The following is a 27,690-nucleotide window of genomic DNA, read 5'->3' on the forward strand; positions in this document are numbered from 1 at the left end:
ACCAACAGACTGTAAATCAACTGATTTGCTAACCGTCAATTCGACGATTTAAATCGATGATCAATGGTTATTTTTCAAACGGGTTGCACCATTCAAAAAAACTGTTGGTTTACAAACCGACAATATATAAGTGGCAACATCGTACTTCATTCGATTATTTCATTCGAATCCGAGTGTCGTCTGTCAAACAAGATTGTCAAAGAAAGTTTTGTAGGGTTATGTCAATTGAAATTTGAATTTGAAGTAGATTGTTTTCTTGCAATTCTGTTTGTATTATACTTAAATAGTATCATACTTGCGATGGAAAATAAAGGAAGCCACTTCTCTAGTTTAGAGAAAGATATCATTTTAGATTTAGCTATTAAATATAAATGTATAATAGAAAATAAACAAACAGATGGAGTTACAAATAAACAAAAAGCCATTGCATGGGAAAATATTAGCAAAGAATTTAATGCCATGAACGTGAATACACACCGAACCTCGAAACAAATTAAGACCTTTTATGAAAACATCAAAAGAAAAATTAAAAAGAAACAAGCAATAGAAAAGGTAACAATACAACAATCATTTTAAATAGTTTTTAATAAATGCAATAAAATTTGTGTAGGTAGAAAAATACAAGACAGGAGGTGGTCCAGAAGAAACTACAAATGTTTTATTACCTGGTGAGGAAAGATTAGTAGGAGCACTGAAGGAACAATTTAAACCTGGCCAAAATGTGTATGATTCCAGTACTTCATTTTATGAAGGCAGGTGGTAAAATTTTGTTTACATTACAATATACTCATAATAATTTTTTTTAGGATCTACAAATAACATTAATTCTTTTGGAGTTTCTATTGAAGACATAGAAATAGTAGAACATTTAGGTAATTAAGTACTACATGTAGCTATGGGTCATTCAACGAATATATGACTTATGGGCTATCTCGACAATGAATATTTTACTGTGCAAAATATGAAGAACGAAAGTAAATTGAAAATTACATTGTTGTTTATTGGAACAATTATTAGAGCCATCTACTTTCACACTTCTTATGTTGCACAGTAAAATATTCGTTGTCGAGATAATTTAAGAGTCATATATTCGTTCAACGACCCATATCTGAGAATATATTTCTGCATATTCAGATTGAAGCAAAAATTCAAAAATTAATACAAATTTATTTTAGACGACTCTGAAATAAATATGAGTAACTCAGCAGAATCTCAAAACTGTTCGCAAATGGTTCACGGTGCAAGCCAGTTACAAACTTCAACTGCTGGTGATGTACATATTATTGCTCCAGTGCCAGTACTAGATACCCCAGGTCCCAGTACTAATAAAACAAAAATGCAAAAAGAAAAAAAATTAGGTAATTTCATTTGACCTGAGGATTATTTATATTTATAATAGATTTTATTTCAATTTTAATTAATTTAGATCCGGTTTCACCAACAACAAATAAATCATTGAATAGTTATTCGTCGAATTAAATTTATTAGACATTTATATTTTTATTTCGTTTCAATATAATTTTGATAATTTAAAGTTAAACCGTTGATTGATAAATACGGAAAGATACGAAAGCCTATGCATTATTTTGTTGTCTTTAAAACCTGCCTGTATAGTGGCGCGCCTAGCTTAAATTTGTTGGAACTAGCCTTAGAGGGAAGTGTAAAATTACCCCTACTCAAGGAACTAGCCAAGAACAAGCGGTTATTTTGCATGGCCCGTATTCAAAATTTTAACGCAGCAGTCACTATCATATTAATCTGTATTATTTTTTTTTATTTTTGTTTCTGCGAAAATGTTGGAAGTATAAATTGACTATAGAGTTTTTTTCACTAGTCTTGACCTCACAAGTAAATACTTTTCGAGTTATTTGCGAGTGAATATATTCATTTCTCAAAAAATAATACGTTTTTAGACGGATTTTCGCAAATAACTAAAAAAGGAAGTATTTCACCAAAAAAACATTCATAGCAAAAATACAGCTTATCAAAAAGTGAAAAAAATGTTTTATATAAATATGACATATTATGAAGTCGTAGACCCAGTAAAAGCAGAGTTGTAGCTAATGAAAAGTAGGTTCTTATTATTTGTCAAATTCAAAATTGAATATTTCTACATGAAATAACCAAAAAATTAAGAACTTTTCGGGGAAAACTCATCATAACTTTTTTAAAAAGTTTAAAAACAGCTTTATTTTTTTTTAGTTTCTAGTATCAGAAGTAAACAAGTTGGGCACAAAATAAAGTTGATCCCTTTTTTTGTAAAAAAATCTAAAAATCACCTCCTAATTAGCATCTCAAATGAAATTAATCAGTAGCGCTTCATAAGTTACTTTACGTATGTATGCTTATTATAGAGGATCTGTAAGTTTCATCGGTTCAAAGTGCTTATTTTTGAAAGGCTGTAGTTGAAAGGACTTCAATGAGTCACTAAACACGAGTATATGCAAATTCGGAACAGCCATATCTTAACCAATTTTTGTATTACAGTAAAACAAAATATTCAGAAAACCAAAACCACTTTGGGATATTTCGTCTCACTGATAATTAAAAAATTATTTAAAAATAAGGATTTTTTTTTCAAAATAAAAAAAATACTGTAAAACTAAATTTACGATTAAACTTACAGATCATATGTATTATAAACAATACATAAGTAAAGTCACTTGTGAAGCGGTAACAATAATTTGATTTTATTCGTCTTGAGGGGCCAAACGAAAAACACAAACTACTTTTTTCTTTTTAAATCGTGTTCTGTTGTGATTTATAGCAAATTTATAGCATCTCTTTCGAAATAAAAATTTTATGCAAGTTCCCTTTTAGAGGGTGATTTTCACGCTTTTTTAAAACTATTTTTACAAAAAAGGACCAACTTTATTTTCAGCGTAACGTGCTTACTTTAATGCTAGAAACATTTTTAAAAACAAAAACAAAGCTTTTTAAACACTTTTAAAAAGTTGCGATGAGTTAGCAAATTTATAGCATCTCTTTCGAAATAAAAATGTTATGCAAGTTCCTTTTTAGAGGGTGATTTTCACGCTTTTTTAAAACTATCTTTTACCAAAAAAGACCAACTTTATTTTCAGCGTAACGTGCTTACTTTAATGCTAGAAACTTTTTTAAAAACAAAAACAAAGCTTTTTTAAACACTTTAAAAAAGTTGCGATGAGTTTTCCCAGAAATGTGCTTTATTTTTTGGTTATTTCACGTTGAAATATTCGATTTGGAATTTGACGAATAAGAACTTACTTTTTTAGTTACAACTCTGCTTCTACTGAGTATAAAGACTTTATACAGACATTTTTTTTAAAATTTTTTATAAAGTATATTTTTATTGAATACTCTTTTCGATAAAATACTTGTTTATTGTGTTATTTGCGTAAAACCGTCTAAAAACGTGTTTTTTTTTTGTTAAAAAACGAACATATTCACTCTCAAATAACTCGAAAAGTATTAGCTTAGTGAAAAAACTCAATGGAACAAAACTTGCTACAATTAATAAAAAATAACAGTAAAAAAAATAAAAAAAAAATAATAAAAAAACAAATTAACAATACAAAAAAAATACAACAAAAAATACAAAAAAAAATTAAAATTTACAAAAAAAAATGAACAACAAAACAGAGTATTATTTAGATAATAATTATTGTAGATAATAATGTTAGTTTGTTATGTATTTAGAGTTAGTAAGTACAGAAAAAATTCCTCTGATTAAAAAATCAAATTTGTTTGTTTGTAAAATAACAAAATGTCTGGCTAATTGGCTTGGCCAAGGCCATCAAATTCACAAAAAAAAAATTAATCAGTTTATCCACTTGATAGATACTAGATAGTATTAGACTTATTGATATTATAGCTACCTAGCCTCATACAAAGTGGATTTAGAAAGTCCACATCTACATTAGACAACCTAGTGGATATTGAATCTATAATTCATGAGTCATTTGGATGTGATAAATTATGTTTGGCTTATGGCTATCTTTTATTATATTTTATAACGCGTGCCATTTGGGGATTAGATATAAAAATTCTATTAAATTGGTCAATTCCAGGAAATATAAAATTTATTAATAATTTCCTATATAGACGAAACTTATTCGAATAAATAACGTTCTTTTAGACTCAAAAATCCAATTAAACGACATTCCTCAATGGTCTACTCGTTGCACTTTTCCTTATTGCCATCAATGACATCGCTAAATCACTTAACCCACTAGTCATTTAGAAATTAGAGAATTGGTCAAACACTACTGGCCTAGAATTTTCTCCCACTAAAACGAAAACCATAATCTTCAGTAAAACTCCAAAGAAGCACATTATACTACCAAAAATCTACCTAAAGAATTTCTTTACTGAATTTCAGTACTGCCTGTTTTTCTTCAACGGTGCCTTTCATTCTGTCCCTAAATTGTCATTCCATCTTTTCCTTGGGTGTCCTATACTTCTTCGGCCTAACGGTGACTTGTCCTTGGCTATTCTTACTATCCTTGATTCAGACATCCTGCTTATGTGTTGATTCTACTCTTCTTTTCTATTCTTTACCCAGGTATTTATATTGTCTACCCCACATATGCATCTGATTTCCTCACTTTTTACCCTGTCCCGTAGTCCTTTTCCAGCAATCCTTCTTAAGATCTTCATTTTGTTGGTATCCAGACGTCTTTGTATTTTGCTTGCATCTGATCTTGTTTAGGCAGTGTAAGTCATAACTGGTCTAATAACTTCAGTCAAATGACTTATATATTCGGTCCTTTGTTTCCACTCTAAGGTATTTGTTTTTCCAAATTGTGTCGTTTAGGCATCCGGTCGTTCTACTGGCTTTAATTATTAGTCTTTAACCTCTTCTTCGATATTATTGTCGGCTGATAGATTAATTCCCAGGTATTTACTTTTATTGTCTAAGTCCAATTTGCATCTTATTGGTTCTTTGGATATTACTAAGCTTTTTGTTTTTTAAGCTGATATTTTCATATTCATTTCTTTTGCGTTAATGTTGAATTCGTGCAATAATCTTTGTAGGTCGTCTTCGCACTCTGCTACTAACACGGTGTCATCAGCGTAACAGAGTATTGTTATCTCTTTATCGCCCATTTTTTACCCTCTTTTTTTCTTCACTTGTTTTATTATTGCATCCAGCGTTATGTTAAAAAGTAGAGGGATTAGTGAATCTCCTTGCTTGATTCCTGTGTTTGCTTCTATAATATGGGTTCTGTTATTATTCCATTGACTTTCATTTCTATTTTATTTCGTACATAAATGTTTTCTATCAGTTTTATAATATCCAGTGGTAAATTTTTGTCATATAGTAGGTGTATCACGTCTTTTAATTGTATTCTATCAAACGCTTTCTCTAGGTATATAAAACAGAAAAACCCTCGCTTGTTATACTCTAATGATTTCTCCGCTATTTGTCTTATCACAAAAACTGCATCGTTATGATCTTCCCCTTCTAAATCCTTGTTGTTCAACCGATGTATTTATGCACGCCATTATTGTCTTCATCAGTATTTTTGTTGGGAGTTTCAGTATAGTGCTCCGTAAATTTATCCCTCTAAAATTACTGGGGTCTGCCCTATCACTTTTCTTAATAACGCTATCATCTGAGTGGTATTCCATTCTTCTGGAATTCTTCCTGTATTTATTATTTTACTTATCAGGATATTCAGTTCTTTGTGACGTCTCTCTCCTCCGTATTTTAAAAGTTCATTAGCTATTCCATCTTTCCCTGGTGCTTTTCGATTTTTCATCTGTTTTAAGGCGTTCGTTATATCTTCCTCTTTAATTTCTGTTTGCTCATCCGATTCTAATCCTGGTTTTCCAGTTCTTCATGATTAGCTGTTTGATACAGGTTTTCTAGTTAAGTTGTCCATGTATTTGTATCAATATGTTTTACTTCTATCAATTCCTTCATCTCTGCTGTTTGACCTCTTATCATTTTCCACATTTCCTTTTGCATCCCGTATAAGTCGTGATCCATCTCTTTTGAAAATGCTTACCAATGTTCTGTTTTCTTCCTTCTTACTATTGAGTTTAACTCATTTCGAACTCTTTTAGATTCTTCACATATGTTTGTCTCGTTCTTTTGAATTTGTATTCTAGCTGGATTTTCTTTTTTTCTTGGCATTTTATTTTTATTTCTTCACAGATCCATGGGGTGTTCTCCTTTTCTTTCGTATATGTTTACTTATCTTAAGTTCTCCAAGTGCGTCCGTTGCTGCCATTTTGATATTATCTCTAATCTTCCTTCAACTTTCTTCTATGTCTTCATCTGGTGTTATGTAGTTTTCGTTCAGTACTTTTTGCAGTCTTGTCTGGTATAGATCTCGTGTTGACAAGTCTTGTAGCTGTTCTACTTTTATTCTTGTCTCACATTCAATAGGGTCTTTTTTCCTGTTTTTTGTAGATGTATTCTGATTTTTCCAAGTACTAGGTTGTGATCACTTCCGATATTAGCTGCACTTAAACATCTTATGTCTAGTACTTGAGAATGATGGATGTTTCTGTTTGTCAATATACATATATAATCAATATCGGATATGTGTGCTCTTGTATTTTTGAATGTATATTTTTCTTGATCTTTGTGTCTGAAGAACGTATTGTTTATTCGAAATTCGTTCTGAGAGCAAAAGTTAATAAGTAGTTCCTAAAGAGTTTACAATAAATTATTCAGAATTGATTAACTTCTTGGGAATAAAACTGGATAATCGTCTATCTTGGTAAGACAATATACACTCACTCCGACTGTCACCTCAAACGGGCTTAACTTAATGAAAAATATCTCTCATAAACAATGGGATGTCGACGTCCAGACTCTTATGACTGTTCACTGAAATTTGGGTTTCAACCTGAGATACAGTCGGAAAAATCAAAGAATACCCATGAACGAACATATAAAACACGCTGTATTTTCCTGTCAACATGTCGCAAAGAAAATTGCCCAGCGCAAGTACATGTATTAATAATTATTACATGTACCTGTGCTGGCCAATTTTTTGACACGGTGACAGGAAAATACAGCGTGTTTTATATGTTCGTTCATGGGTTCATTCTTTCATTTTTTCTACTGTACAATACGCTAAAGTGTTACGTTTGGCTTGTTCTCTTGTATGTAATGAAAGCATGGATAATAAAGACCAGCTCCACTAACAAACTTGAAGTCTTTGAAATAAGGTGCCTGCACCGAATGCTTAAAATATCATGGACATACTTAGGGACATATTGCGAGGAGAACGATATAGTTGTCGGCAACTGGAACTCGAAGGAAATATAGAGGGTAAGAGAGGTCTAGAAAAAGATGTCATGGCTGGGTAATATTCGCCAAATGATATTAATGAAATTACTCGTAATAGAATAATGTAATCGTGACTATCTAATATCTCACCTGACAATACAATGCACAGTGGACGCCTACGCAGAAATACACGGCACCTTTAAGAAGTAAAGTTAATAATAAATAATTCAATACTTAGTCACTATTTTTCCCCTAACTCGGAAAATATTGACGGCACGAAAAAACTTGGAAGAAATTGTTGGAAATCGCGATTGCAACAATTCATGAGTCCTTACCCTTTTTCTCCCGAAGAGTTTAAAGTGCCCGAGCGGGTTACTAAGTCAATTTCATTTAAGTAAATACGTTTGCAATATCTCCAAACAAAATATACAATTATCAGAAGAGACTGTAATTAACGAAAATAACTACCTATTTTTTATCGAGATTATGAGGCAAATAAGAAATGTACAATATCTAAAATCACCCAGTGAGTATTTTTCTCGTTAAATAATTTTTTTATTAAATAAATTATATTATTATATATATTATATAAAATTATTAAATAAACTTTATAATATTTAATGATTTGTTTCAAGAATTCAAATTAGAAGACAAATTACAACTACAAAATTATTCTTGCTAATTTAAAAACGAGTTTAGAAAGTAATACATAGGTACACTCCAATAATTATTTTAAAGATTGCCATTGTTATCGTTGAATGAGAACTCAAATTTAAATGCATCAAAAGAATTAAATAATTTTTATTATAATCCGATCGACCCGACCGACCCCAAATTCCGATAACCAAAGCTACCTGAATACGTCTCATCGTTGTCTCAGGTAAATTCAATCTCGCACCTAGAAAACTGCTAACGCCATCTATTTCTAAAACCACTGGTGTCGTACATAAACGCTCATTTAGTTTCGTATCTTCCAGTAAATTTATCAGTCAACGGTTAAACTGAACAATTTACTTTCTCATAGATATTTACAGCGAGATTAATATACCAATTTATTGAAAGAGTCAAAAGATGTGGATCACACGTACCAAAAAAAGTTGATTAATAGCAAGCTGAAAATTCGTTAATAGCTTAACAGTGTCTAATAGGACAAACTTTGATGTACGGGAACACTGGACAGGTGAAGTTTTAATTGTGGAACAGTTTAAAAATTTGGAAGGTCAGAATATGAAAACGTCCCATGTATTTTGTCAGACAGAACATCCAATTGATTTGTTACCCTTTCATTAAACTCTCATGCAGAGAGTTGCTTCATAAATTTCAGTCAGTATGAAGATGACCATGAATGTGTTCTGGTTATTTTAACTGATTGAAGTTTATTATGTGTATCAGGTTTCCTAGAACTGGAAATTTATTTTTCCAGTATTTCTTGCTTGCTAGTAAGTGATATTCAAACATTTATTAACATTTGAAGAGTCCTTTCTGTATATAAGTGAGCCGGTGTATGGTCTATGTTGGTTAATGATAATGCACGAAAATATCAATGTTATCTATGATTAAAAACCATTTGAACATCATCAAAATGAAAAATTTTATTATTTCAATACTAAAATTTTAGAATAATATTTATCACCAGTATAATGTTATGGTCTTACCAAGGCCATATGACATGTATTTTTTAATGTTTTGATAGCAGATACTGTAACTCTAGAATCTGTATTTGGGATTCTTCAACTAAAATTACTTATTTTGTAATCCAATATTTATACTCTTTTAAAATGTATATAATGAGTACATTGATACCTATATTAGCATTATTTTGTAATGCAATATTTATACTTTTTTAAAATGTATATAATGAGTACATTGATACCTATATTAGCATAATTTTGACTATTAGATTACAACACAAATATCAGTTGATGATGATGATACTAAAAGTACTTATTTTGTAATGCAATATTTATACTTTTTTAAAATGTAGAGTATAATATTATATTTACATAATTGTGGTCATTAGATTACAACAGAAATCCCAATCAACTTTGATTTTTGAAGGATATAATTTATTGCCAATTTTATTCTAGTAGATAGGCAAAGCGGTTTCTGGCGCAACCCCTAAATCGCAACCCTTAAATAGCAACCCCCGGTCGTAAATGCCAAACGGCTTAACGTAGGATGACGTGTGACGTATCGTTGGAAAGGGGATGAAAAAGGGGGTTGAATGCAGTATGTGGCGTGCGCATCAGAATATGCCAAAAGGGCATTACGTCATATCTTCGTTTCTATTGGTCCGATTGTGACGTAAGAGGGCTCGTTGGAACGGGGAGGGGATAACGAATAAGTTGAGACAAAAAACAAAGATGGCGGCAGTGTCAAAAGGGCATTACAGCATATCTTCGTTGCTATTGGTCCGATTTTGACGTATGGGGTGTCAAATGAAAGCGGCGGCGACACAGAAGCCAACTGTCAATTCTTCTTCTGTCAACGTTCAATATTAACTGTCAATTCTTCTTCTTTTCCGTATAGTGCCTAACAGAACGTGACATTTGACGTATGACGTGACAAACGAAATAAATAAGAAGAAGAATTGACAGCATCATGACAAACTAAAAGAAGAGGAAGAATTGACAGCAACATGACAAACTGAAAAGAAGAAGTTGACATGACAAACGAAAAGAAGAAGAATTGACAGCAACATGACAACTAACAGAAGAAGTGACAATGGCTTAACAAAATGAAGAAGAATTGACAAACCGGAAAGAAGAAGAAGAATTGACGGCTGCGGAAAAGAAAAAGAGTTGACATGACAAACGAAAAGAAGAAGAAGAATTGACAGCAACATGACAACTAAAAGAAGAAGTGACAATGTCTTAACAAAATGAAGAAGAATTGACAAACCGGAAAGAAGAAGAATTGACGGCTGCGGAAAAGAAGAAGAAGAAGAAGGTGACGTGACAAACGAAAAGAAGAAGTGACGATGGCTCGACCCAAAGTAGAATTAACAAACCGAAAAGAAGAAGAATTGATAGCAACAAGACAAACGAAAAGAAGAAGAAGAAGTAACAATGGCACAGCACAATGAAGAATTGACAAACCGGAAAACAGAAGAAGAAGTGACACACCGAAAAGAAGAAGAATTGACAGATGGCTTGACACAAAGAAGAAGAAGAAATTAAATACGAGTTTATTATTCATAAAATTCACATCTAATACTAAGTATTAAATAGAATTTCATTAGTCACACAAAACGAATGTGTCAGCGGAAGCAAGGCACATTCCCAATCTCATATTACACCTGTAACATGATATTGCAATAGTAAGAATGTAGGGCAATGACCGCAAAAAAGCAACGATTATATTTTTTGCAACATCGCCAGAAACACCTTGCAAATTTTACACGACTCGTTAAAACGGAAATTAAAACTGCAACTTATATAAATAATATTCACATGTCTAATATTGCATTTTAACCTGATATTGCAAAATAAATAAGAATGTATAATATGGCAATGACCGCAAAAAAAAAAGCATCAATTATATTTTTTAGTATACGATTTCATTATTATGACACAGCACATTCTACCCGACGCGTTAATAACGGAAATCAAAACCGCAAACTCTAGCAATAATATGCACATGCCGTTTCAAAGAATCCTGCAAGTACATACATGTAAATTTTAATGCGTCATCAGATTAACCTACTATATAAATAGAAATCGGGGGATAGCCAGTTCATTGAGTTTCCGACAGGCATAAAGTACACCAATTGTGTCCGAACCACAGTTTCTGAACGTGTCGCTAGTTAGTTCGCAGTGCAGTGATAAATACTGAATCAAGGTAAGCTATCTTTGTTGTTCATATTAAATATTTTTTCTGTATGTATTTGTTGTGTACTTGTGTTTCATGTCTTAAATATTTTTTAAATAAGTTCTTGTGTTAGTATTATGTACTTGTGGTTCTTTTATCTATGTTTAAAATAATTACGTGCAAAAAAAAATTCACGTCTACTGTGCTTTAATAATTGTGGACTATTTCTATTACTCTCTCCCCAATTTTCTTTTGCCGGCCTTCTATATACTTGTGTTTCTTTTATCTATGTATTTTTAAAATACTTACGTGCAAAGAATTTCCCTTCTCCTCTTCTTTAATAATTTGTGGATTACTGTTTTCTATTTCTCTGTGTTCCCAATTTTTTGTCGGTCTTCACAATTCACAATTTCTTATTTTTACACGATCACATTATTTTGTTAATGTAAATTATCGATTTTTTGTTTTTAATGTCTCTGTTTTTGTTACGTACTTCTGTGGATTTTGTTTTCTCTAAACTATTATTTATAGGAAAATAGTAAGATTTGTGCACGTTTTCTAGCAATTGTTTCTTATTGTTTTAGATGGATTTAACAAAAATAAATGCCGTTTCTTTGGTTGCAGACCGTAAACCAATAATTAAATTAAACGAACTACCAATAAACGAGCCACAAAAAGTAATAGACGCCAAGCTGGTGAAAAATAAATTTGACCAAGTAGTTTTGCTGGAACTGGAGGAGAACGTTGTGTTCCTGCCAAATAGAGTCACAAACGTATATACTCCATTCATCTCTGACTTTGCAACTAAGAAGTATTCCATTATATTTCGAGGACTGATCGATACCGGATACCACCGCCCATCAGCAAAATTTGAGATAATAGACAACTAGCTATTAGAATAAAGGAAAAAGGGTAAGTGATCTTGTTCTTTCTTGTATCTTTTGTGTTTGAGTAGCCATGCAACATAAACAAGTGATCAAACAGTCTGATGATTTGCTTCACATTATTAAAACGCTTCGTAAAATAATGTTTGACAAATTCACTGATAGGGACCGTAAAGTGTGGACAAGACGTGTAAATAGTCAAATTTGGAGATGCAATAAAGTTATTAAAAACAATAAGCTACCCATTGGAACAGTTAGAAAATTGCAAACTAACATAGGTCATTTTAAGCATTTTAGACAAATTATTTTAAATTTCAATAATAAACATGTTGGGATGGGGTTTAGTTCAAAATTACGCAATAGAGTTAAATGGGAAAATGTTATGTCGTGTTTTGCCAGTCGAATTAAAACCGGTGTAATAGTAAATTTAACTCATAAGGACATTGGCCAATTTTTAGAGGATGCTTATACTGCTGACATCCCATTCCCAATTTTCTTTTCGTCTTCATTCCACCGGTTACAAGTAAGGCAGCAGTTTTTTCACCAAAGCTAGCGTCTTTCGACTTGAATCGCTCCCAGGCTCTATTTTCCAATTCTTTATCGGCCTTGTGACGTTCTTCGAGAGATGAATGCTGCGAGTAAGCGATATCGTGTTGTTTACAAGCTGCGTCTAATGGATTAATACCTGGATCTCCACGTGCAAGACGTTTTTGTAGTTTTGTTCCAGCTATAAAGAACGTATTTTTTTTTACTTATAAAACACAACAAAATTGTCGCAAAGTTACTTACGTCCACAGTACTGATAACCGCCAGGAATATGTAGCTCAAATGGCAGTTTATTAATTAAAGAGTTCACGAGACCTCCTCCTTCGACGACCAACATTGGACTGATGCCATGCAAGTGATGACATCTATAATATATTGCCGTACTTATGTACTACACTTGCCACACGATGAAGATCGTTCAACAAGAGCAGACGTTGCCAATTGATAATCTGGACATTGTCCAGAAAGTGACAGTCAGTAAACATGGTAAATTGCTACCAAACTCATTTAGAGCCATTATTTGCGGTCCAAGTGGGTGCGGAAAAACGAATGTCATGCTATCACTATTATTTAATCCGAATGGCGCCAAATTCAAAAATGTCTATGTTTATTCGAAATCCCTTTTTCAACCGAAATACCAACTACTGCAAGATGTAATAGCCCAAGTCAAAGGTGTTGGGTACTTTCCATTCAAAGACAATGAAGAAATTATCAGTCCAGATGAAGCACAACCAAACTCAATTTTTTTATTTGACGATGTTGCATGTGATGGCCAACAGAAGATTCGCGAGTATTATTCCATGTGCAGACATAAAAATATCGATGCCGCTTATTTATGTCAAACATATTCAAAAATACCGAAGCAGCTAATAAGAGACAATTGTAACATGATTGTATTATTCAAGCAGGACGAGATAAATTTGAAGCATATATTTGATGAACACGTATCGCCAGACATGTCGTTTGATGAATTTAAAAAAATGTGTTCAGAATGTTGGACGACAGACCGCTATGGTACTTTGGTCATTATGAAAGATTTTCCCCTTAACAATGGCCGATACCGCAAAGGATTTGATAAATATATAAAATTGTAAGTTGATGTATTGTTTAGTTGTCAACAAAATGTCTTATGATGCGGTCGCCATTGCCATGCGCAAGAAGAAAGTTGCCGAATTGGCTAGATCAATTCGCAAAAAATATTTGGCATTGAAATTAGGCAAGACAGAACAAGATGAGTCACTAAATAAACTTTTTAAACCAATCTCGAAACCACTCAAGAATATTGCGCAATCATCAAAAACGTTGCATCATGCTATCGATAACAAGTTTAGACAAGTTAAAAAAGAAGAAGAAGAGGTGAAAAAGGAACAAGTAGGACTAAAAAAAGAGCCAGATAGAGAGGAAAATCCTACACCACCATTATCATTTATAAGTGATGGAGATGTGTTTGAAAACAACGATAAAGAAGATGAAGAATACGAAGATAACATAGAAACAAACCAATCGCAAGATGAAGTATCCGAACAAGTATTTCAAGATTACCTAGACCAATATCATTCTCTAATTCAACCTTACGTGATAAATCACGGGATATCTTCAGATCAAATAGATAAGGTATACGGTCCAACCTATGATAGCAAAACGGCAAAATGGGCACTTGGTTCCACTGATATTAATTTCACTCGGGATGGTAGGATTGTAACGAAAGGAAAATATGTTAAAGGGACACGTGGACTATATGAGTTAATATTTTACAAAGACCCTGATCATTTTAAAGAAGAAGACGTTAAAGACTATATTTCATTGTTGGATATAACCGGCGCTCATAAAAGACGGGATGGTACACTAAAGGGAACCCACGGCTACAAGTGGAAGGAAATTATTAAACCTAATCTTCCATCATTAATACCTCAACGTCGTCATACAGAAACTAGTAGAGGAGATGTCGGTTCTGGATTACCTACGCATTTGACATACAATGATTTGCCTAGGGAATATATTTACTGGGACGACCCAAATGAATTGGTGGATCGTCTTCAACTCTTGGTGGCTTCGAAAGACGCCGGCAACACATCTCTCGACAACGAAATTGTAGCCATCATCAATGAACTAAAAGAAGCTAATATAATAGAGTAACTGGGAATGACAATATCATTTCCATTATGAGTGTCGACAAATTCGGTCATCATTCTCGTGGTGGTGGTGGTAGCGCTCAAAAGGTGACGCGAGTTACATTTCCACATACTTCTGACGGAAATATTAATGCCGAAAATGTGAAAATTTGCAATGTCAAGGATCCATCAGAAAATGGTGATGCTGCAACGAAAAAATACGTCGATGCACAAATAAATGAGTTGCGTAACATACAGTCACCATTAATTCAAACACATGGTGAGTTGTTGCAGCAAAAAACTGGGGAGATAGAAGGTTTAGCCATCGGACTAAATGAAGTAAGAGAAGAGCTTCATAAAACTACAGTTCCACTTCTCGAGCAGAAGTTGCAGAAAATAATGAAAAATGATTTGAATACACTAAAAAAGGACACGGAGAATAATGTAAATAAGTTGTTGCAGCAAAAAACTAATGATATAAAGAATTTAACCATGGAACTAAACGAAGTAAGAAAAGAGCTTCATAAAACCACAGTTCCACTTCTCGAGCAAAAGTTGCAAAAAATATTCAAAGATGATTTGAATACACTAAAAAAGGATACGGATAAGAATATAAAATCGGCTGCAGAAACCATTGCACATCATGCGATATACGATATGAAGATGGAAAAGAAGATAAAAGAAATGAACGCGGCATTACAGGATGTAGTAGACAACCTTCATTCGATGAATATAGATACCCGCCTAACAGCAATTGAAAGTCGTTTATAAAAATGTCTAAAGAAAAGGAACAGGTGGTGTATGAGTTGCATAAACCATCACGAAAAAACTATCCTCGTCGACGAACAATAATCAAAGGAATCGATGACTTGTGGCAGATGGATTTGGCTGAAATGCGTCCTTATGCGCACCAAAATAAAAATTACAAACTAATACTAGTTGTAATTGATTGTTTTTCAAAATTTGTTTGGACACGTCCTCTAAAGAACAAAACAGGTGAGGAAATTACTCGCGCATTTTCGGATATTCTCGCCCGTACTCAAAGAGTTCCGAAAAACCTACAATCTGATCAGGGAACCGAATTTTACAACAGAAAATTTCAAAATTTAATGAAAAAACACGAAATTAATCATTACAGCACATACACGGTTAAGAAGGCTGCCATTTGTGAAAGAGTTATTAGAACGTTGAAAGCAAAGTTGTACAAGTATTTTAGTTTACATGGATCATACAAATGGCTAGATGCACTACCTACAGTCACTGAGGAATACAACAATACAAAGCACAGTAAAACAGGATACAAGCCATCTCATGTCAACAAATCCAATGAAAAAGCCATTTTAAACAAAAATTATAGTCATTTAAAGATTGCCGGTCCACGGAGATTTAAAGTTGGCGACATTGTACGTATATCAAAGGCAAAACATTTCTTTGAAAAGGCCTACACGCCCAATTGGACTACAGAATTATTTAGAATTGTACAAGTTAAGATAACGAATCCTATAACGTATTTGCTCGAAGACATGCAAGGTACACCGATTAGCGGCGGGTTTTACGAAGAAGAATTACAGAAAACAAAAAATCCCGACATTTACTTGGTTGAAAAAGTACTTAGACGAAAAGGCAATAAAATGTATGTTAAATGGTTAGGATTGGATAGCAAACACAACAGCTGGATTACTAGTTCAGATGTAGTTTAAGGATCTATATTTCGATACGCCGCGTAGACATACATTTTTTAGAAAATGCTGACAATTACACGCAAAGAGTGGGGGATTGAAAAAGTATAAATTCTCTCAGCAACCATCCGTCACATTCAGTTTGAGTTTCTCCAACCGACTTGTGTATTCAGTTGCAACAGCAGTACTATGACTTCTCAAGATAGCGGATACGAAAGTGAAGAGACAATTATCTACGACGCTGAATTAGATCGAGTACTGGAAAAATATGAAGAAGCTGCCAAAGATGAACCATATTATTTATTGGAAACTACCTATCCAATAGGATGTTTTCACATAAAAATTGGCCTATCTCCAGCTCGACAGTTTTCTCCATCCATTATTCTGTACCAACATGGTAAATTTACAAGAATCAGTTTAAACACATTCGAGTGGACTACCCTAATTGAGATGTTTATACAAATTATGGAAGAATTTTTCATACCACCTTTGCCGACCTATGCCGATGAGTATGATCCAATCGAATTTGAGTGTGGTGATTTCTGCAAACTAAGACAATTGGTAATGGAAAATGTAAAGTTCCTGACTATCGAGAAACACGGAATCGAATATTATTTATGTGAAGATGATGTAAGCCAGATCCTGAGAGCAAACATTGATTTAGTGTCTCAACGAGTGTCGTTATTGGACAATTTACAGTTTTTTTCGTATTATAGAAATGTTGTATACTTTATTCAGCAAAATTGTCATAAGAGTAACAGTTTATATAGTCGACTTCACGCTTTAACTGCGTTTTGTGAAATTTCTCCAGATACTTTGTTAAGTCAAGCTTTGAATGAATATGTATGGTATTATAGCAATAAAGTTGTAAATGATTTGGATAGTTGTGAATAAATAATATTAATAAATATGTTGTCTTTTATTTTTACCTAATATAAATAAAACAAACAAAAATTAAGATTAAACAATTTTATTAATAAAAATTACATTATACAATGGATAATATTTTTTATATACAATTTACAAAAACTTTGCGATAAGTGATCTTTTCTTTTTTTTTTAAGTAACCATATACTGCGCAAAAAGAAGAAAATTATTTATGCATTGAGCATCTACATTGAAAGGACCAAGTTGTATCAAACAAGACGTGATCAAACGAATTTTGACACCAATTATCTGTTAAATCATACAAATATTTTATTTCATATTCATGATATTCATTCCAATTAAGAACCTGTTCATAACCATAACATTTATTTTTTGATTTAAGTACGTTTCGGAAAAGTTTGAAACAGCTAAAACAAAAGTTTAAAGCAATAGCATCTGCTACAAATGCAGAAAAACAAACACAATACATATTAAGTTCTTTCTCTTTATAATAATTTGACTCACAAAGATGATTTCTTTCTGCTTCGTTTTCACGTTTTGTTTGTTCAAAATCTATTTGATCACATATTTGTATTTTATGCAAATAATCAGTTTCATATAATTTTCGAAAGCGATAAATACTATAATTATTACAAATTTCTACAGTAAGGCTCCACGGCAGTGGTGACATCTCAACAAATTCAGTTATGTTCAAGATATTTTCACAAATAGTTTTTATAGATTGTGTGCGTAATGTTGTTACCATCTTTTCTTTTGCTGTATTTCTGCAACAACAACAACAAATAAATGTTTAGTGATGACACTGCCGTTTTATGTATTATAATGCCCCCACGGAAGCGTATTAAATGATTTTGGTATTAAGTACCGCTTGTCGTCATAAGGACTTAGAGCCGTTTTGGATTGTTCGATGCTAAATACTGAATGTTGATATGACCGAATACATCTTTGGCTTGCGTTTTGAATTTTGAATTCTTTAAGACATTTTTCATAGTCTTCGTACGTAATTTTATTTCGAACGACATTATATTTCACTCCTTTTGCCTTTTTGGTTATTCCCAAATTGCTTACGTCGCTTTCAATTCTCTCTTTGTTTAGTTGTTTTCGTTCCAGGCGTTGTCTTTCTTTTTCCCTCTCCACGTCTGTTATTTGCATTTTAAATGTGTACATTTTTGATCTTAGCCCAATAAAATGTGTAATTATTTTCCCATTTGCCTCATCCTTCATTAATCCAGGGATTTTTTTATTTAATCGTTCTATGTCATATGGGTTATTTTCGGCGTAGTCGGAGGTATCGAATTTGCTTGGATATGCTTTTAAAACCTCTCTATATGCATCTGAACATTGCAGTTCATAAATAAAGCTGTCTGTGTCCATGTACAGCAATGAACAGTTTTCTTCTCCCATCGTTGGAAGCATAAAGTTATAATGAAAATCGTACATACATAATTTGGATATATCAAGGATTGCTGCGCCTATATACAGGGGTTTATTAAAGCATACTTCTGATTTTTTCAGTTCGATAGCCACCAAATTCTCATGAAAGATCGTTCGACTATGAAATCGACTACTTGCAATCAAATTTTTAGCTCCGTACCTTCCATGCCATTTTTTACATAATTTTACGATACGATGACGTCTTATGTTCTCCATTGTCTTACCGAACACAGCATTATTCATTAATTTAAAGAGATTTTTTTCGAAGCTACTTGTGGCTGCTGTTCGTAAGTTGGTATTTAACTCAATATATGGTCGCAGCCACGCAGATTGTTTAAATTTCAACACTCTGTGTATCTTTGTTAAAATTAAACCGTTCTCTAATGCCTGTTTAAGATTTCTATAATGAATAATATATTTTGTTTTGTGATATAAGGTTGGTATTAACTTTGGCAATTTTGAACCGGGCGGAATGCGGTGTTCGGCAGCAAATGGAAAATCTTTGTGTTTATCATGCAATTCGCGTGGATACTCCAAGTCAACTTGGAAAAAATAGCCCTCTTTCGCATCATTTGGTATTGACATAATATCAATATGACCTTCGGGAAGATTAGTGGATTTTGATGCAACACCAAATTTGGTACCATCTTCAATCCATTTGAATCCTCCTATTGGTAAAGCCTCACTCATGGCCCAGCCATACAGATTATTCACGTCTAAATACATGATGTATTTAGAGGGTTGTGTGGGGTCATACGTCGACATGTATTTGTTGTTGGCCTCCGAATACCTGTTGCTGCAAACAGATATTCCGCCTCTTATGGCTTTTTCCATGAACAAAATCATATCCACATCTTTTAGCAATTCTAATTTACATTTTGTGTATCTCAGCATACAATCCCACGTGTATCCTGGCATGGTATAATACCAAGCAGGATCTAGTTTATACGTGTCTCGACATTTTTGTCGAAACTGCTCAAACACATCAGCCAGCAGCAGAATATCTGTTTTCAAATACAAATCGCTGTATTCACCCAAATTTTTACAATTAAATTTATTCCAAACATTCTGCGCATGAGCATACTTCTCTTCACTAATATATTCATTATTTAGCTTATTATAAAAATGCCTAATGTTGGGTAAAGAAGTTTCATCTAATTTTTCCACGCTATCGATATAATCGTAACAAAATACTCCTTTACAAGTTAACAAATTGAATGTATCATCATCTAAATTACTAAATTCTCGTTTTAAAATCTTCTTTTCCGATGTGTCTAAAATTGATGCTAATTCGTCGAGTGAAGCTCCCATAAATCTTAGTGAATCAATAAATCGTAATTTAATTTGATGTTCGTCAGAGTGTAATGTAAATGAAATATATTTTTCTTTATTAATTGGAAGTAGACTCAAGTGCCCATGTTTGCATAAATCAATAATCATAAAATGCGAATCGTAACCACTAAAATTGTGAAAAACCACGGGAACAACAAATAATTTTTTAAAGTTCAAATTACATGCTTGGTGTGCAAATCCACGTACCTCTCCGGTAAAATGGTTGTGATCTACTACAATTGTATCTGTAGCCAAAAAGCGTTTCTCACAAATATGACAAACAGTCGCTCCATTTGTATTAGTCTTTTCGGCTATAGGTATAATTGTTTTCAACTTGGAATTTACAAATTTGGAAATTTCAGCCATTTCTTTTGCAAACCACTCCATGCAATTTTCACCTCTATAGCTCTTAAAATAAGATAAACTGTCATCGTAAGCACATTTAAAATAATAACCTGCACTAAAAGGTACATGTTTCTGATATTTTGCTGTTTTACTCAATTTGACATTGGAATCCGTAAAATTATGTAATTGGCATTCAAAATCGGCATAAACTATAAACGGAGTTGTTTGTTTGTACGTAAAATTGCGAAAACCCACATGATCATATTTAGGAACAGTCATTTTGCATTTATTCATATCCGAACACATTTCTTCATGCTCTGCTAGTTTGATTTCACTGCTAAAGTGGTTTAAACAACGATCGCAAATATATTTTTTACTTTTGCTCTTATTCACTTGTGACTGTACTAATTTTCCCAAATCTTTAATCCAACAATAATGAAAACGTATTTCCGTCTGATCGTCATCTTCTGGAGGAGCATCGTAATCATTTAATTTTGGAAAATATTTATCTTGCACAAGAAGCAAATTAACATGCTTTTCCAACTTTGTTGGTGTCAGTCTGGCAGGTACTACTTCGTAAAATTGTTTGTCCTTAACTATATTTAATTCTAATACGAAAACATTGACTGATATGGCGTTTAGTTTTTCGAATTTTGAAATTTGATTTAATGGCATTGGGCTTTCTAATTTGTCCGTTTGAAAAATAGTAGAATAATGTGGATATTTGGATACTCTTTGAGCATCTTTGTTAGCAGGATACAAAGCACTAACTATTGACCAATAAAAGCATGCTTGATCAAAATTACGAACATTGATACAAGCCTTTTTATTACTAATCTCTTTTGGCAAGTCAATGAAGGACGAACCGTTTCCTATGTCCACTCTATTAATATTAACCTCTAATGAAATTACTTTAGACAGCGCGGCTCCTGAATCTTTTTCTGCAAATTCGGACAGCTTTGTATAAATTTTATCTTTAACATTTTCACGAAACCAAAGATGTAAATCGGTCGATGTATCTATAATAGCATTTTTCGTATTAAAATATTTTAAATCTACACTTTCACTATCACTTGATTTTTTAATGAACTCCCCGCAAAATGCAGTATTGACTTTAAGTATTCTATGTGTTTTCAAAATAATTTTAATTTTGTTGCTAAAAACAGTATAAGCATCCTCTAAAAATTGGCCAATGTCCTTATGAGTTAAATTTACTATTACACCGGTTTTAATTCGACTGGCAAAACACGACATAACATTTTCCCATTTAACTCTATTGCGTAATTTTGAACTAAACCCCATCCCAACATGTTTATTATTGAAATTTAAAATAATTTGTCTAAAATGCTTAAAATGACCTATGTTAGTTTGCAATTTTCTAACTGTTCCAATGGGTAGCTTATTGTTTTTAATAACTTTATTGCATCTCCAAATTTGACTATTTACACGTCTTGTCCACACTTTACGGTCCCTATCAGTGAATTTGTCAAACATTATTTTACGAAGCGTTTTAATAATGTGAAGCAAATCATCAGACTGTTTGATCACTTGTTTATGTTGCATGGCTACTCAAACACAAAAGATACAAGAAAGAACAAGATCACTTACCCTTTTTCCTTTATTCTAATAGCTAGTTGTCTATTATCTCAAATTTTGCTGATGGGCGGTGGTATCCGGTATCGATCAGTCCTCGAAATATAATGGAATACTTCTTAGTTGCAAAGTCAGAGATGAATGGAGTATATACGTTTGTGACTCTATTTGGCAGGAACACAACGTTCTCCTCCAGTTCCAGCAAAACTACTTGGCCAAATTTATTTTTCACCAGCTTGGCGTCTATTACTTTTTGTGGCTCGTTTATTGGTAGTTCGTTTAATTTAATTATTGGTTTACGGTCTGCAACCAAAGAAACGGCATTTATTTTTGTTAAATCCATCTAAAACAATAAGAAACAATTGCTAGAAAACGTGCACAAATCTTACTATTTTCCTATAAATAATAGTTTAGAGAAAACAAAATCCACAGAAGTACGTAACAAAAACAGAGACATTAAAAACAAAAAATCGATAATTTACATTAACAAAATAATGTGATCGTGTAAAAATAAGAAATTGTGAATTGTGAAGACCGACAAAAAATTGGGAACACAGAGAAATAGAAAACAGTAATCCACAAATTATTAAAGAAGAGGAGAAGGGAAATTCTTTGCACGTAAGTATTTTAAAAATACATAGATAAAAGAAACACAAGTATATAGAAGGCCGGCAAAAGAAAATTGGGGAGAGAGTAATAGAAATAGTCCACAATTATTAAAGCACAGTAGACGTGAATTTTTTTTGCACGTAATTATTTTAAACATAGATAAAAGAACCACAAGTACATAATACTAACACAAGAACTTATTTAAAAAATATTTAAGACATGAAACACAAGTACACAACAAATACATACAGAAAAAATATTTAATATGAACAACAAAGATAGCTTACCTTGATTCAGTATTTATCACTGCACTGCGAACTAACTAGCGACACGTTCAGAAACTGTGGTTCGGACACAATTGGTGTACTTTATGCCTGTCGGAAACTCAATGAACTGGCTATCCCCCGATTTCTATTTATATAGTAGGTTAATCTGATGACGCATTAAAATTTACATGTATGTACTTGCAGGATTCTTTGAAACGGCATGTGCATATTATTGCTAGAGTTTGCGGTTTTGATTTCCGTTATTAACGCGTCGGGTAGAATGTGCTGTGTCATAATAATGAAATCGTATACTAAAAAATATAATTGATGCTTTTTTTTTTGCGGTCATTGCCATATTATACATTCTTATTTATTTTGCAATATCAGGTTAAAATGCAATATTAGACATGTGAATATTATTTATATAAGTTGCAGTTTTAATTTCCGTTTTAACGAGTCGTGTAAAATTTGCAAGGTGTTTCTGGCGATGTTGCAAAAAATATAATCGTTGCTTTTTTGCGGTCATTGCCCTACATTCTTACTATTGCAATATCATGTTACAGGTGTAATATGAGATTGGGAATGTGCCTTGCTTCCGCTGACACATTCGTTTTGTGTGACTAATGAAATTCTATTTAATACTTAGTATTAGATGTGAATTTTATGAATAATAAACTCGTATTTAATTTCTTCTTCTTCTTTGTGTCAAGCCATCTGTCAATTCTTCTTCTTTTCGGTGTGTCACTTCTTCTTCTGTTTTCCGGTTTGTCAATTCTTCATTGTGCTGTGCCATTGTTACTTCTTCTTCTTCTTTTCGTTTGTCTTGTTGCTATCAATTCTTCTTCTTTTCGGTTTGTTAATTCTACTTTGGGTCGAGCCATCGTCACTTCTTCTTTTCGTTTGTCACGTCACCTTCTTCTTCTTCTTCTTTTCCGCAGCCGTCAATTCTTCTTCTTTCCGGTTTGTCAATTCTTCTTCATTTTGTTAAGACATTGTCACTTCTTCTTTTAGTTGTCATGTTGCTGTCAATTCTTCTTCTTCTTTTCGTTTGTCATGTCAACTCTTTTTCTTTTCCGCAGCCGTCAATTCTTCTTCTTCTTTCCGGTTTGTCAATTCTTCTTCATTTTGTTAAGCCATTGTCACTTCTTCTGTTAGTTGTCATGTTGCTGTCAATTCTTCTTCTTTTCGTTTGTCATGTCAACTTCTTCTTTTCAGTTTGTCATGTTGCTGTCAATTCTTCCTCTTCTTTTAGTTTGTCATGATGCTGTCAATTCTTCTTCTTATTTATTTCGTTTGTCACGTCATACGTCAAATGTCACGTTCTGTTAGGCACTATACGGAAAAGAAGAATTGACAGTTAATATTGAACGTTGACAGAAGAAGAATTGACAGTTGGCTTCTGTGTCGCCGCCGCTTTCATTTGACACCCCATACGTCAAAATCGGACCAATAGCAACGAAGATATGCTGTAATGCCCTTTTGACACTGCCGCCATCTTTGTTTTTTGTCTCAACTTATTCGTTATCCCCTCCCCGTTCCAACGAGCCCTCTTACGTCACAATCGGACCAATAGAAACGAAGATATGACGTAATGCCCTTTTGGCATATTCTGATGCGCACGCCACATACTGCGTTCAACCCCCTTTTTCATCCCCTTTCCAACGATACGTCACACGTCATCCTACGTTAAGCCGTTTGGCATTTATTAATATTTAAGGGTTGCGATTTAGGGGTTGCGCCAGAAACCGCTTTGCCTATCTACTTATTCTGTTTCCAATTTCATCTTCTTGTATACCTTTGTTGTTTAACATTATTCCCAAATACTTAAAGAGGTCTACTTGCTCGATTTTTTCCCTTCGATTTCAACATTTACAGTTGCTTACAGTTACAATGTCAGTTTATTGGTTGAATAACTTTATTCATAGAATAAACTACTATTTGTCGTTGGTGAAACTTACTGTTAATTAATTAATTTTAATTAATATGTAATTAGAATACAATTTATAATTTTAGCAAGCAAACGAAAACTTTGTGATCTGTATGAAGACATTTCGTCTCTTACAACAACAAAAAAAAATAAAATGAAGCTAAAGGAGGACTATATAAAGGAGCAACAGACAAATAAAGAAGACATATATATAAAACTGAAAAAGAAATAAAAGAACTGAAATTAAAAAACGACAAAACTTTATTTGAGCTAGATGAAGCAATAAAGAAAGAAGCTTTAGAAGTAGTGAAATTAGAAAAAAAGATTAAACAAGTTGAACTGGCAACCAAATTGGAAGACTACAGACTTCGTTTTGGAAAAGAATTTGATGTTTAATTTTATATTTTTCCTATAGTCGATTTGCTAATCTGAGACACAACTGTTTACACTACAATCACAATAAAGGTGCACTAGAAATAAACAAGCACAAGGAACACTCCCAAATCATGATTTGGGAGTGCTCCTCGAACATTCAACGTGTCTTGGTTTGTTTATTTCTGTATAGTGCATTTTTATTGTGTTTGTAGTGTAGACAGTTGTGTCTCAGATTAGCGAATCAACTATATTATTTTTGTTTAATAAATAAATTTAACCATTTAATACCTCATTTTATTTCTTATTTAGTGGGGTTTAAGCACAATGTCATGCATATTTTCATTATAAAATTCACATAATTCTTTAAGAAATTTATTTTACAAACTTTTTATTAATATCACTGTTAACAAATAATAAGATTGTTTTTAATTAAAAATATGTTGGATTAAATGTCTTCTAACAACATTTTCTGCATTGCCTCCTACAGGAATTTCATTTTCAATGATTTCTTCAAGAGCTTCTTCCTCCCATTCATCTCCTTCTGCAATAGCAATATTATGTAACAGATGTTGCAACAATGACTCTGCCTACATTATTAAGATCGATTTGCATTCCTGTAGCTAAAACTGGAAATCTTCTTTTTAGAACACCATTCAACCTTTCTATAACATTTCTGGTTTTTATGTGGGCATTTTGGTAGCGTTCTTCAGCTTCAGAATTAGTTTGACTAAGTGGAGTCAATAAAAAATTTGTGCAGGTGTAACCACTATCACCAAGTAAATAGCAATTTGGATATTCACCAGCTTCAAATTGGGCTCTCAATAAACTTGAGTTATATATGGTACTATCATGTACACTACCTGGCCATCTAGCAACTACGTCCATGATACATAACTTGGAATCACAAACAATTTGTACATTCATGGAGAACCACCCCTTTCTGTTACGATAGAGTTCCGAGTTTTCTCCACCAGGAGAATTAATTCGTATGTGTGTACAATCTATAGCTCCTATTACTCCTGGAAAGTTTGCCACTGCATAAAATCCTTGCTTTGCCATAGTTACATCTCTGGGATTTTTTGGCATAGTTATATACTCTTCACGAAGAAGTGCTATATGATGACCCACTCGATGCACAATTCTACAGACTGTACTTTTATGTATCTCTACAAGATCACCAATAACTTGTTGAAAGCAACCAGTTGCATAATACCGTAAGGTTATTAAAATTTGTGTTAATGGAGACACCGGATTATTCCTTTCTGTCCTATAACCTAAATGTTCATGAAACCGTTCTAAGAGGATCAACACTGTTTTCTTGCTTAGTCGATATCTAAAAATAATTAAAATGCATTTCTAGTCATTCAAATAAATAATGGTATACATTACCTTTCTTTAAATTCATCTTCATTATACTTGTTATACAAATCATTGCGATCTCTTACAGACCTTATATTTGGTAGCATATGCATTATATCTTCCAAATCGTCAGAAGATGAACTCGACGACGACGATGATGATAAATCCATTTTTATAAATTTTAATTTATAATCTATGATGATACTATGATAAATAATTTATTAATAATTATAAAATAAGAACACTTTAACAACATAACCACAATAAACGTCAAACGTCAGGTAAAAAACAGTCGATTTTTTAAATAACCGCAGAAAATCGGATGGTTAATTTTGACACATCAAAAACTGTTGGTTTTAATCGAGTAATGGTCGGTGCAACGCATTTTGAAATAAACGGGCAATCCAAATCAAAAAATCAATCGTTTATTTGTTGGTGCAACTGGCTATTAGTGTTGTTAATTAACGTATCAGTGATTTTTTCAAAAAAAGGAGCTATCTCAGACCCCAAGGGTCGTACGACCCAAAATTTTTTTTAGAAGTTGTGTATTTTAACCAGCTTTCCGTATTTTTTATTGCCATTTAATTTGATCTAATTTCTACGCAATTATTGTAATTGTTTATAAGCTTAAAAACTGCTATTTATTAACAAATAATTTTGTGTACGTATATATAATTTTTTTTTACTTTTTTTTTCATAGGCTGTTAGTATACATCTTAACGAAGGAAATGAGCTCCGGATTATTGAGATACATTCAGCTATATTAACTGGACCTAGTGATGTTGAAAAAGTAACTATTCGTTACAAAGTACTCGTTACTTACGAATACCGAAAGTAACGATTACTATACACCGAGGCAAATCGTTTCTTTGATTACTTTGATTACTCTGATTACTTCGTTACTTCGTTCCAATCGTATCAGAGCGTGTAACGACTATTGTACATACTTTGCTTACTCTGGTTACTTCGTATCAATCGTATTAGAGCGAGTAACGACTATTGTATCTACTTTGATTACTCTGATTACTTCGTTACTTCGTACCAATCGTATCAGAGCGAGTAACGACTATTGTATCTACAACCAGTACACTTGATTACTTTCTATACAAAAATACCAATCGTATCCCAGCGAGTAACGGACGGGACCGGTATTTTACGAGTGTTATCGAATATCGTTATCGGTATGAAGCGTTTTAAGGGTGTGACGGAATACCTATACAAAATACTTACCTACTGAGAAATACGATACTCGATATGATTTGATTAAGGGCACTCAAATACAAAAGTAACAAAAGTAAATCATA

The 27,690-nt window shown here is 32.8% G+C and overlaps 2 protein-coding genes across 2 annotated transcripts; one reads left to right on the forward strand and one right to left on the reverse strand.

The window, feature by feature from the left end:
* On the forward strand, positions 1 to 25,312 carry LOC126884353 (uncharacterized). The gene is made up of 5 exons (XM_050650285.1): positions 1 to 552; positions 611 to 752; positions 807 to 872; positions 1,176 to 1,358; positions 24,739 to 25,312. The coding sequence occupies exons 1-5, from the start codon at positions 64 to 66 to the stop codon at positions 24,882 to 24,884; spliced, it is 1,026 nt and encodes a 341-aa protein (XP_050506242.1). The 5' UTR covers positions 1 to 63; the 3' UTR covers positions 24,885 to 25,312.
* An 86-nt stretch (positions 25,313 to 25,398) lies between these two features.
* Positions 25,399 to 26,839, reverse strand: LOC126884354 (putative nuclease HARBI1). Its single transcript, XM_050650286.1, has 2 exons — positions 26,417 to 26,839; positions 25,399 to 26,360 (listed from the first exon to the last, which is right to left on the reverse strand). The coding sequence occupies exons 1-2, from the start codon at positions 26,554 to 26,556 to the stop codon at positions 25,583 to 25,585; spliced, it is 918 nt and encodes a 305-aa protein (XP_050506243.1). The 5' UTR covers positions 26,557 to 26,839; the 3' UTR covers positions 25,399 to 25,582.
* Between the last annotated feature and the right edge of the window lie 851 nt (positions 26,840 to 27,690).

The sequence above is a fragment of the Diabrotica virgifera genome, chromosome 5, assembly GCF_917563875.1.
Source record: "Diabrotica virgifera virgifera chromosome 5, PGI_DIABVI_V3a".
Taxonomy (NCBI): Eukaryota; Metazoa; Arthropoda; class Insecta; order Coleoptera; family Chrysomelidae; genus Diabrotica; species Diabrotica virgifera.

Coding starts and splice junctions, on each gene's coding strand:
- LOC126884353 (XM_050650285.1), top strand. CDS start 64: ATGGTTATTTTTCAAACGGGTTGCACCATTCAAAAAAACTGTTGGTTT. Junction 553..610: donor AGAAACAAGCAATAGAAAAG/GTAACAATACAA, acceptor AAATTTGTGTAG/GTAGAAAAATACAAGACAGG. Junction 873..1,175: donor AGAAATAGTAGAACATTTAG/GTAATTAAGTAC, acceptor AATTTATTTTAG/ACGACTCTGAAATAAATATG.
- LOC126884354 (XM_050650286.1), bottom strand. CDS start 26,556: ATGGATTTATCATCATCGTCGTCGTCGAGTTCATCTTCTGACGATTTG. Junction 26,361..26,416: donor GAAGATGAATTTAAAGAAAG/GTAATGTATACC, acceptor AATTATTTTTAG/ATATCGACTAAGCAAGAAAA.